This window comes from Pseudopipra pipra, chromosome 15 (assembly GCF_036250125.1).
Source record: "Pseudopipra pipra isolate bDixPip1 chromosome 15, bDixPip1.hap1, whole genome shotgun sequence".
NCBI lineage: Eukaryota > Metazoa > Chordata > Aves > Passeriformes > Pipridae > Pseudopipra > Pseudopipra pipra.
In genome coordinates, this window is record NC_087563.1 from 15448245 (window position 1) to 15460860 (window position 12616).

The 12616-nt window shown below is 46.3% G+C and overlaps 1 protein-coding gene across 1 annotated transcript in view; it reads left to right on the forward strand.

Annotated features, from left to right (window-relative positions):
- Positions 1-6626: 6626 nt before the first annotated feature.
- Positions 6627-12616, forward strand: part of KLHL3 (kelch like family member 3) — a 62065-nt gene continuing 56075 nt past the window's right edge. The window contains exon 1 of the mRNA XM_064672146.1: positions 6627-7755. Coding sequence (XP_064528216.1) covers positions 6977-7755 — 779 coding nt within the window. The 5' untranslated portion in view covers positions 6627-6976. The remainder of the gene's footprint in view (positions 7756-12616) is intronic.

The window sequence follows — 12616 nt, forward strand, 5'->3', positions numbered from 1 at the left end:
GGAAATCTCCTGTGTTAGTGTCAGATGTGCCGGTTAATGCCAGGAAAGTAAGATAATATGCTCTGATGGAGGAAAAACACAGTCCCTGCACATTTCCCTGTTTTGTGGAGAGATCAACACCCTGCTAAGGGATCTTCAGTAAATAGCTTCTAATGTGACCAAACTAGCAACATCTGAATATTAGCTAAGTATGCACTGTAATTTTTTCCCCAATGATGTGTATGTGTAAGTTTGAGCACTGCTCCATGATTCAGAATTTTTTTCCTAATTGGAAAAAAATTATCACAAAAATCACTCGTGTTCACTACCCAGAGTTTAGGTTTCACTCCATTATACTGCATAGCTCTAGAGGACTGCTTTGCAACATCCTCATTCTGATTCTTAATTCTGATTCTCAATTAGCTCATGCCTAGAATGAAAAGTCAACCGTTTGAAAATCTGATTTAACTATAAATGAGTTACTTATAATGGCATATTCATTTTTAAAGTTATGTCATGCCACGAACTGCTGGCTAATTTCTGGACCTTATTCAGTTGGCACAGAGATGGAGATGGATATACTCCCTGGCTGGAAGGTTAGCATCTTGATTTTTTGGGTCAGCCAAGTCACTGTTCTCACTGAAAAAGAGATAAGATATGTGAGTAATTGTAATAGGAGTGTGACTGTGTTAATTCATATTTTATAATAGATTCCACTTTCCAAATCCTGATTCAATTCTTTGTATCTTTCCAGAACTTCTCCAGCTGATTTTTACCCAAAGTGATCTCTGTCAAAAAATGAATTATTTCAATAGCTCACAGACTTGGGAGGAATATGATAAAGTGTATCTCTGGTTTGTTTTTTCCCCATTTTACAGTCTTTTTATAACAACACTGTGAGCACCAAACCCTGCTGTTCTCATGCCATGACATCTTTCAGTGTCCTAATTGTTAATTAAGAAATACTTATATAATCAAAAGGTTTTTCCTATTAATCTGTTTCAATTTTCCAGCATGTTTCAAACTGTAATGGCAGTTTTGATTTTCTGAATTCAAAATATGAATTCTAGATTGCTATTTTTGTGCCTTGGAAGGCTCACTTCCCACCACCTCATTTTAAAATTTCTTGAATAACACGGATGTCTTACAGCTAATTCCAGGCAGGTACTTACTGAGCTTCATGGCACAACTCTGCCTGCTGTGTTCAAACAAAGCTAAATGTCAGTCATGCAAAAGCTCCACAAAACCACCCTACAGAGGTTCTGTGGAATGAGAAATAGATGGAGGCTAGGAATAGCTAAGGGAAAAAAATAAAAAGCAAGTAGATTTTAATTCAACTGGAAAATACATAATGAAAGATTTGCAGATGAGAAAGATCAGAGTGTGGCTGAGATTGCTGCTGGCTCCAGGTCTTCCCTTGGCAAAACTTATGATCCTGGACTAAGATACAGTGAAAGATCTCCCCTCTCACATCTGTCACAGCATTGCTATGTTCTTTGATCCTTCACAAGAACCTTGACTTTTCAGACCATATTTTGCTGCCTTACTTTCATCCTATCACTTCAAATTATGACCAGCTTTTATATAAAATTTTAGGAAAGGGAAGAAAGGAAATCAAGCATTATTACAGAAGAGTGAAAAGATGAAAGAGGGAAAGAGAAATTGAACTTCAGAGGCAAGAGGAGGGAGGGCAGGATTTAAGGAAAAATGTAATGTAAGTCCAAAGAAAAGGATGCAAATTCAATTCTCCGATGACTTCCCACTTCACCCTTCACAAAGGTGTGTTTCTCTCTTCAGCAAACTCCCCTTACAAAGAGCTCAGGGAAGATTTTGTTCAGTAGATAAACTTTGATACCACTTACTGAAGAAATAGTTCCTCTGGGTTATTCTGTAGTTACCTTTTTATCTGTAGATATCTTATTTTGCATTAAGCAGATACAAGAGTGTTTTATTCCCCATCAGAATTCACACAGGGGAGATATTTTTATCCTGAGGGGTGTCATGTTCAAACTTTAGGGAGACAAAGGACTATCCAGTTCCCTCTCAGTGCTTTTTAATCAGTCTTTTTCAACAAAAACCCCTCTCCCAACCAGTGCTAATTCATTAGAATCTCCAGAGTAAGATCACAGGTTTGATGTTCATGCAGATTAAAGTAAAAACAGCTGAACAGAGTGAAAGATAAACCTTTGATAAAAAGGCAAGAGCTCTCTCAAAAACAGCTGTAGATCTTCCACAAGTTTTCACACCTGTAGCTAAACCAAGGTGCCAGGGTGGGGAAGCTTCTGGTGCTGCTGGATGTTTTACCCAAAATGTCTTCTTATGACCTGCACAATTACTCTCTGCCTGAGGTGTTGGTTTGGCTAAGAGTGGGGCTTCCAAAAGCCTAATAATATCTCTTTGAAATGATGAGATTAAAAACCCTTGCCTGAATGTGTGCAGATCTCAGGGTGACGTGGGAAATTATTGTTGATCTCCCATATTCCCAACTGTTCCACCTATGCACAGTTAGAAAAACCTGGGTGAAGTGTAGCTAAGATGGTGTTGTTATAGTCAATGCAGAACTAATTCAGCAAAATGTCTGCAAGAAGGATTCCTGTGGGTTTCAAAATACTTTCTGTCTGCTGAAAGGTAAGACCAGACCTAAGTCTGGAGGACTGCACTATACTAAAAAACATACTTAAACTCATTAAAAATCCAAGTGATATACTTAAATTGTTCTATATCAATGTGGTTGGCTTCCAGAGTCAACAGATGTTGATTAATTTTTTTTAAAACAAAGATGTTGAAACAAGTTAAAAGAATATGATTTTGTGTTTATATGAAGGTAAAAGAATATGATTTTGTGTTTATATGAAGGTTTATGTAAAATATTTATAAGAGCTACTTGTGACTAATGTTCTATTGCCCCTCATGCTCTTTTCCAAATCTTCATTGTTCCTTTTCTGTCTTGGCAGTTTGGACTCATTGAAGAGCAGGACAAGAGTATGTTTCTTTAGTGACAAAAATTGATATAAACAATTCCTTAATAACTTATTTTGTATCATCTTTTACTCAGAACATATAGTAGCATAGGAAGCCTAGTGCTGGAAAGGGACTGTTCAGATGTCTTTTTTATGATCTCTTAAGCAGTGATGCCCTCCTGTGGACTCCAGACAGTATGATTTCTACTGGAATAACTGGAAAGTTATATGCATGAAAACGATGTGGTTTCTTTCTAACACTTAATTAAGGACACTCTAACTAAAATATCCTATGATGACATTTAACATAGGGCATTATTTGGCCAGTGCTTCTGGTTTGAGAAATACATTTCCTTTAGGTGGATGACACAGGTGGAGCTTTTATCTGAAAAAGTGCCTAAATTTAGAAACTTCAGGTGCTTATACAATGATTTTTATTTATTCTATAGGTTGCTATCAGAGTTGAAACAATGTTTTGCTGCAACTGCCCTGTCCGAAGGGGAAGAGTACAGATTTCTTTTGCATGGTGCTTTCCTAGGAATTTTTAAACACATGGGAGAGGGTTATGCATTTACTCATTTACAGTTAGAAACAGTTCAAAGGTATGGTGGAAAAGGGCATTTCAGGAGCAGGGAAAGCCACCTAGTTCATAGGAATGTGTATAACAAGTGCCTGGCTGCACAGATCAGGTGACTGGATGCCTCACCAGGCATGAATCCGACAGGAATTGCAGAGGTCTGGCTGGAATCTCCACAGCAGCTCAGATGACTTGGGAAGCATGAAAGTCTGGGAGACTCAGAAGAAACTGATGCTCAGCTGTCTAGGAAACTTCCTTCCCCAGGGCCACAGAAGGACACCAGGTCAAGGAGTTTGGCCTTTCTGTAGTATCAGAGGAGACATTTTCACCTGCAAGTGATGGGAATGTTTGTCAGAAAGGCGTTTTCCTTTCATTAATCAGAAGTGCAAATGAAGAGGAAGGATTTGGGCTACACTTGAGTAGTGTCAGTGACTTATTTTTCCTACTGATTTACTCACATCTTAAAGACCCTCATGTCCTCCTCCTGATGCAAGCAGTGACTCCTTTGATCTCTTCCTTGGCCTACTTGTCTGTCTTGTTCTCAGGCAGAGAAAGTGAGCTGCAAACAAGCCTTCTCTTTCTTCGTTATCCATTGAGGCCACGAGAAGCTCCTCTTAAATTTTCTTCCTTTTTGCTGTAAATTATTATGGGTCTCATGGATTATTTTCTACATGAAATATATTAATTTTTCTGGCAAAGGGCCACACAGTTTTTACAACAACTAGTAGGCGAAATATAGTTTTGTGTTTCCTGTAATTGTGTGGAGCTTGCAGATGGCCTCTGGGAAGAAGCTTTTTATTTAAGAGTAGGATATATTTGTTTATTTTTAAACCACAAACACTTCAGTGACACTACGAGCATATTCTCTTTTCTACCAGATAAAATGATTGTGTCTGTTCATGCATTGAGATAAATGGATTTAAACATGTGACATCATGTTCAGCCTCTCTGGACTTCCTCTGGGGCTGTGGTTAACCAACCTTCCAGCACAGTCAGTGTTACACTTGTGTCTGCCAGTCTCCAAGGGAGCATTTCCAATTCATCTCTATCGGGGGATGTTGCAGTTCCGCTTCCTTCCTCCTGCCAGCACCAGCAGATCATGCGAAAAAAAAACTGTTTCAGAAAGCTGAGGCAGCTGAAAACTTAAGTTCTTTTTCGTGATAAAATTATTTTTGGCTGTCTCAGTTCTCTTAAGTGCATTGCTGTGTGTTTGCACAAGCATCAAGGCTGGCACATGGAAAAAGGCAGGATTCCCGGGCTGGAGCGAAGCAATCCCAGAGCATATCAGCTCAGACAACTGTGGAATTACATCCTGACACGGTGCCCAGTGCAAAACTGTAACGGTGGGTGAATTGAACCACACTGTGAACTGACCTTCAAGGAAAGAACATTTCACCGCAAAAGCCATTCTTAGTTCCTGTGTAATTTTTAACATAAATCCCAGTGGCTGTAAGACCAAAAAAAAAAAAAAAAATCCTGTCTCTGGTGAAAAATTCACTAAATTTTAAAGTAGTGCTGCAGTCTTCATGCTGGCAATGTTTAAGGTACTATTAAAGAAAAAAAAGAAAAAAGGGAAAGGAAATTGATCTCGCTATTAGTCATTTCATAGGGCTCACATACCCTTGAACTCTAGTTATTTCTCTGAGAAAACACCTCCTTTTCAGAGATTTAAGGATGAGGAGGCAGTGATAGAGTTGGAAAGAGGACTGGGAAACGGGGGAGGAAACAGTAGCTGGAAAAGTGAGTGAGAAGGAATCACAGAGTCGTTCAGGTTGGAAAAGCCTTCCGAGCTCATCGAGTCCCACCGTTCCCCCAGCGCTGCCAAGGCCACCACTAACCCATGTCCCGAGGTGCCACATCCACACCTCTGTTAAATCTCTCCAGGGACGGTGACTCCACCACTGTCCTGGGCAGCTGTGCCAGGGCTGGACAGTCTTTTCTGTGAAGAATTTTTTCCTGATATCCAATCTCACTCTTCCCTGGCACAGCTGGAGGCCGTTCCCTCTCGTCCCGTCTCTTGTTCCCTGGGAGCAGAGCCCGACCCCTCCCAGCTCCCCCCTCCTGTCAGGGGGTTGCAGAGCCAGAAGGTCCCCCCTGAGCCTCCTTTTCTCCAGGATGACCCCCCCCCCCCAGCTCCCTCACCCGCTCCTGCTGCTCCAGCCCCTTCCCCAGCTCCCTTCCCGAGACACACTCCGACCCCTCAATGTCCTTCTGAGAAAACAGACCGGGAGTGTGTTGAAAAGGGATGGATGAACACAACGGTGGGAAGAGCCACCGCTAAGAGGGAGCAAACGGGAAGCGGACGGACCGGAGCGGGTAAACCCCAGAGGAGGGGAGTGAGGAACTCGCAGTTGGCGATGCCCTGAGGGGGAGGCGAGGGACACACAGAGGGACAGCAGAGCCCGGCGGGGCTGTGCCCGCGGGTCCGGGAGTGTCGGTGTCCAAAGGTGGGTCTTAGGAGGAGAGACCAGGCTCTGCTCAGGGGTGCCGAGCAACGGGACGCGAGACGACGGGCAGAAACTGATGCACAGAAAAGGGCCACCTGAACATGAGGCAGAACCTTCCCGTGCAGTGACCGCGCACAGACTGCCCAGAGACGGTATGGGATCTCCCCAGCACCGCGAGGACGCCGTGCTGCGCGATGTGCTCTGGGGTGACCGCGGCGGTGCCCGCCCCCCTGCCCCGCCCGGGGCTCCGTGAGGGGCCGGGCGGGTCCCCCCTCAGGGCTCCCAACGGTCCCCGCGTTCAAACGCTCCCGCGCGACCCCCCGCGCGCCGTGGGGCGGGGCCGCCCGCGGAGGGAGCGCGCGCCGTCCCGCAGCGCGCGCCCCGATTGGCCGCGGGCCCGGCGCATCGCCCCGCCCCTCCTCTCGGCGCGCGCCGAGCGCGTCCCGCGCCCCCCATTGGCCGCCCGCCCAGTCCTTCAACCGGCGCACCCCCCTGGAGCCGTGGCGGGGGTCGCGCCCTCTGATTGGCCGCCGCGCGCGTCCGTCGCGCCCACCGCTCCGCCCCCTTAAAGCTGAGTGGCTGGCGGCGCTGGCGGCGCGCCCCCATTGGCCGCGGCGGAGCACGGGCCGTACGCGGGGGGCGGAGCTCCCGGCGGCCCCTTTGTGTGGGCACCAGTCGCCGGCCGCGCTCCCGAGAAGCCGCCGCCGCCATTTTGTGCGCGCCCTGTGCTCGCCCCCACCCCCGCCCGCCTTTCCGCGGGAGCGGCGGCACCGGGGAGGCCCCGACTGCGCTGCCGGGCCGCTGAGGCGGGAGCGGAGGCGCCGCGCCGCGCCCAGGGACCCACCGCCGGCGGCCGCCGCAGCCCTGAGGTCGCGCTGCTCGCGGCGGGGGGAAGAGGCGGCAAGACGGAGCAAGGGGGGAAAAAACCTCCGGAGCTGCTGCCCCCGAACAGGAGGAGGAGTCTCGGGGCCAGGCCCAGGCGCGGCGGCGGCGGCGGCAGCAGCGGCGGCAGCATGGAGAACTCGCAGCTGTGCAAGCTGTTCATCGGCGGGCTGAACGTGCAGACCACGGAGGCCGGGCTACGGGAGCACTTCGCGGCCTACGGCACCCTCACCGACTGCGTGGTCGTGCTCAACCCGCAGACCAAGCGCTCCCGCTGCTTCGGCTTCGTCACCTACTCGGCGGTGGAGGAGGCGGACGCCGCCATGGCCGCGTCCCCCCACGCGGTGGACGGGAACGCGGTGGAGCTGAAGCGGGCCGTGTCCCGGGAGGACTCGGCCAAGCCCGGCGCGCACGCCAAGGTGAAGAAGCTCTTCGTGGGCGGCCTGAAGGGGGACGTGGGTGAAGGGGACCTGGTGCAGCACTTCAGCCAGTTCGGCCCCGTGGAGAAGGCCGAGATCATCGCCGACAAGCAGAGCGGGAAAAAGCGCGGCTTCGGCTTCGTCTACTTCCAGAACCACGACGCCGCCGACAAGGCGGCCGTGGTCAAGTTCCACCCGATCCAGGGCCACCGCGTGGAGGTCAAGAAGGCCGTGCCCAAGGAGGACATCCAGGCGGGCGGGGGCGGCGGCGGCTCCTCCAGGCCTTCGCGGGGAGGCAGAGGAGGAGGAGGAGGAAGGGGCCGGGGCGGCGGCGGCTCCGGCAACCGGGATCACAACGGGCTCTCCAAAGGGGGCGGCGGCTACAACAGCTACGGCGGCTACGGCGGGGGCGGAGGCGGCGGGTACGGCTCCTACGGCGGCGGGTCCTACGGAGGCGGCGGCGGAGGGGGCGGCGGCGACTACGGCAACGGGTACGGCGGGTTCGGCAGCTACAGCCAGCACCAGTCCTCCTACGGCCCCATGAAGAGCGGCGGAGGAGGTGGAGGAGGGGGCGGCAACTGGGGGGGCCGCAGTAACAGTGGACCGTACAGAGGAGGTTACGGTGGGGGAGGCTACGGGGGCGGCTCGTTCTGAGTTTGGAGTGCCCATACCCATTGAGGAGGGAGGCGTGGAGAGCCCTCCCTTCGATACGGGGCAGCTTCTCAATGGTTTCTCCCCTCACCCGCCGAACGGCAGCTCCTTTTAAATGCCTCCCTGCTGTGGGAGCGGCTCCTAAATGCCCCCTGAGGGTCGCCTCTGCTGCCTGTGCCACTTCGTTCTCTCTGAAGATGGACTGGGCCCCACATACACATACTTTGTGTTACAGTCATTGATGGACTCTATTTTTTTATTATTACTTGGACCTTGGTCGTTTTTATACTAGCAACGAAAAATGTCTTGTTTTAATTTGTTTTTTGGGGGGGTGCGGGGTGGGAAATGTCTTGCTGATCTGGAGTAAAAACTGGGGAGGGATAGGGGGGGAATTTCCTTTGTTGTAAGGACTCGATACCTGGCTACTACGTTTTTTTCTACAAAAGCTACTCGGATCCCATGACTGACTTTAACATTTCTGTAAAGGAGGAAAAAAAAATGGTTTTTACGTTTTTTATTTTTTAAATAAATCATTGTGTTCATTGACCTTTACACGTCTAATTTTTTTTCCTAGGATCAATTCCGTACGGTTTTCAGGCTTTTCTAGGTTTGAAGCAAGTGTTCTTCTGCTGCTTTAAAAATCTCTGTGTACTTAGAGTAAATATTTTGTTGCCGGTAAAGGTCCTAACTGACTTTTTTGCTAGTGGCTTTGAAACACTTGACAGAGAAATTTTTGAAGTACTAATCCGTGGATGTGGTCTGTTTTTTAAATTCTCGTTCTCACTTAGTTCGTGTGCATCCACCATCTTGTACTAGGCAGTTTGACGTGCTGACATGGTTGGTCAATTTTTTTCTATAGGATTTTTCCATCAACGTATGTACTGTGTAGTTTTGAAGAAATAGTTTGTGTTAAGCATGTGCTTCATTCATATAAAATGTTCAGAATTTCCGATTGCTTAGTTTCCAAGTCCTCTTATGGGTTTGTCTGTGTGTGATTCCTTCCAGGAAAGGGTCGACATTTGTCCCTTCTATTTAACACGTACTTGTTTTCATAGTACCGGGTTAACAGACTTTTCACTCGGAACTATTGTCCTTCCTTAAACTTCCCGGCGAATTCTCGCAGCTCCATCTACTGTCGGGATGGCAGCTCCGTGCTGTGGGCTTCCTTAAAACGGGAGCAAAACCGGTTTGCTAACAATTGTACCAGACTTTTGAACATTATTTTATGCCACCAGATTGGTGTAGAGTGCAATGACATCTGCACTGTGAATACAGATGGGCTCTGTGAGTACTGACTGGGAAAAAAAAAAAAAAAGGAATGGATTTGCAATACCTGCCTCAGCACGTAATTTTTTTAATAATAATTGCAGTTGCCCATATTTCAGAAAGTGGTAACCTAAACTCCATGGGCAAAGTGCTCTGAGAACTGAGCCAGCAAGTGTACCAGCAATATAGGTGCCAGTTGTAAAGCAAAAATATCTGTGTAGTCTGCTTGATTAACAAATGTATATTTGTAGCCCTTTCACGCAATAGAATTAAAAGTTTGTTGTTTATTAAAAAAGCATAATGTTTTAGGGGAAAACTGCCTTCCTGCATAGAAATATAGAATAGCAACGTTTATGGGTTTATGGATATCAAATAAAAGATTTGAATTCCTTATATGCTTGAGTGAGAGTATATATGATACGGGGCATGGATTTCAAAAGTACAAAGTTGTTTTGACTTCAGGTTTCTAAGCACTTAGTCCTTTATGCTGATGCTTCATGGGACTGCATCGTAAAACCTGCTTTTTGCTTTGCTCCAGATATGCAAGATATTAGGCATATAATTCCCACTGATCCCAGTGGGCAGTTAAGTGTCTAGGGCTTTGTGCTTCTGGGCTGAAGGATTTCGCATGAAATTTCAAGGTACTGTTGCTGTTTGATGTCAATCTAACCTGGTGCTGATTTTAATTGAAATGAGTCTGTTGCTATTAGAAGTGAAACTGCATCAACTTAATCACTTGTGCTTAAATAAACAGGACAACCTTTTGGTATCATCAGGATTTAAACTAAGAGCTGAGTTTCCTCTTGATTGTGGTAATTTATGTCTCTTAGAGCGAGACTGGTTCCTTTGGCTTTTCTTAACTTTTATAAATAGTTTCCAAATAACTTGCTGTTTGCAACTATATTGTAATTTTTGTCTCAAAAGCTTGTTAGCCTCTGTTGTGAACCAGCATCATTGATATGTTGTAAATCAAAGTAGTTTCAGAGAACTATTTGTAAAACTCTGCAAGTGCCAGCTCCTGTCAGCACACAGCTTCAGGTGGTTTTATTTCAGCTTGAAGTTCTTACTGTACCTTTGCACTTTACAACCATGTTGGACAGTCATCCTTGAACTTCACTTGAAGCACAGCTCTCCTGTTTGTAGCTGAAATGAGCTACTGAGTTCTAGGTTATGTCTCGGTTTTGGGTGTATGATTTAGTCCCTCGCAGTGGTGAGTTGCCTTAACCTTATCAAGGAACAGCCTGGTTTGGAGAGAAATGGTTAAATTCACTGTCGTGATGTGGCTTGTCATTTGACTCGGGAAGGTGAAGGTTTGTGCACCAACTACAACTTTATGGTCTTTTCATATGTTACCTGCCGTGGCAGACTATGTTGATACTAGAAACAAGTAGGTTTTTAAAAAAAAGTGACTTTGTGTGTGAAATCTGACAGTTGGGAACCCTTGTACTGAAATGTGCTGTTTGGTTATCTCTGTGCAATAGTCCTTGTAGGACTCATGTCTGCTAAAGAGTTGATCCCAGAAATTGCACCTGTATTGGGGAGTGTGCTGCCTTGTCTCTCCCTGAAAAGACTGTCACCTGTTTAACAGTGTTTTGTGGTGTCTTGAGTAAGTAGCATTTGCTCTACCCTGACCTCTGGTCTCTCTGGAGCAAGAAATTCTTCTGACACTGCAGGTGATGTTGGAGAGGCTCATGTCAGCACTTGGGGCAGCAGTGCTGGGATGTACCATGGGGTATAGAAAGATGCAAATCTGTATTGGGTAGCATTAAAGACACAGTGACTTACCTTTGAATACAGAGCTGTTTCTAGTACAGTTCCTAGTAATCAGATTTGTTGATAAAGCCTTGCTTATTTATTTAAAGGTATTTAATAATATTTTCTGCCCCCTGGGTGGATTTGTCTTCACAGAGGTATGTGGGAAGAACTGAGATGACATGAGGTGTTATAGCTGGCATGTAAAAGTTTGTGATTTCACAGTTGCTTTAGGGTGGTCACAGAGATACAAATAAAGTAACTTTAGTTTGCTGTCCCTTAGTTTGTAGTTGAGTTCTGAAGTTCCTATGTCTGAAAATATCTCAGTAATTTAATGGCCTTCTGTTCAGAACTGAATACTGGATTGTGCTGGTGTCACCTGTGAGAAATAGAATAGTGAGAGCAACTGGTTTACTTTTAGCATTTAATAAAGTAAAAGTGTAGTAGTTTTCTTAAAACACAGAAGTTCTTTTTATTTTTGTAATCTGCATGACCAAAAAGAAATTCCCCAAACCAAACTTTTCAGACTGTGTTGTGATGTACATGTAGTTTTTTAATAGCAATGGGTGTTCATGTCTACTCTAAAGTATAATTTGTTCTTGATTCTGCTTCTTGTATGACTTGTACGTTTTATTTGGCTAATAAAATTAGCCTAACTCACACTTTTATAATACTGGCTTCTACTGCATTAAAAGGAAACATGCTGAAACACCTGTATACATAATATAATGATACTTGCACAAGTTGATGGAAGTACCTCCTACGTGTTTGTTTTACAGTAGGTGATGAAAAGCTGGTTTAGAACAGTGGTAAGTGTTGGCTGAAACAGCTTCAGTGGCAGCAAATCTCTGTGGGTCACTGACAGCAGTGACAGACTTGCAAAATAAAGGCTGTCTTGCCCTGCAGGCTCTCTAGTGTGCTTGGGTGGACAGTCCCTGCCCTCCAGAGCTGAGGAAGCTTTCGGGTTTGTGTTGGGTGTTGCAATAATTGCGAGTGGTGCAGCTGCAGTTCAGGCTCCAGTGCTGGCTCTGCGTCTCTCGACTGCACTCACAGGAGCCCAGACCTGTAGGAGATTGGGGTGTGCAGAGCTGGGCACTGGCAGGAGGTGCCTGAACTCTGTCAGGTACTTCTTGCACATGTACTTAACGACCTGTGAAGCAGAAATATTTAAGATGTCTAAAAATGTTAAAGTTCTCAAATGCTTTATGATGTGCTTTGCTCCTACCTTCCCTCCAACTTAGATCCCTTCTATAAAGCAAATTTAGCATTGAAAGACCTAGGTGCATGGTGTAGATCAGAACACTGGTTTATTATTCTGCCCTGTCAGCTGATACTATTGTCCCAAAATAATGGCATTCCTTCTCCTGCTGGAAAGGGTCTGAGCTGGAATGGTGCTGAGGACCCCAACCTCCCATTCAAGTCTGAAAATAGAGCAGCTGCTTTTTTCCATGTGCCTCAGAATGTTCATTCTAAAATGCAAAAGCTTGGCTTAAATTGTTAATTGGTGTCTAAGAAATAACCTGAAGGACACCCCTCTGATGTGCACACAGTGAACAGAACACGGTGTGTGTTGTGAGAACGGGGTTTTGCTCCGACAGTCTGGGAGAGGGTTGGTTTTCTGATAGAAGGCAGCTTAGCCAAGCCTTTAGATTAGCATTGCTTGTCCTGTTGTAGATATTATGG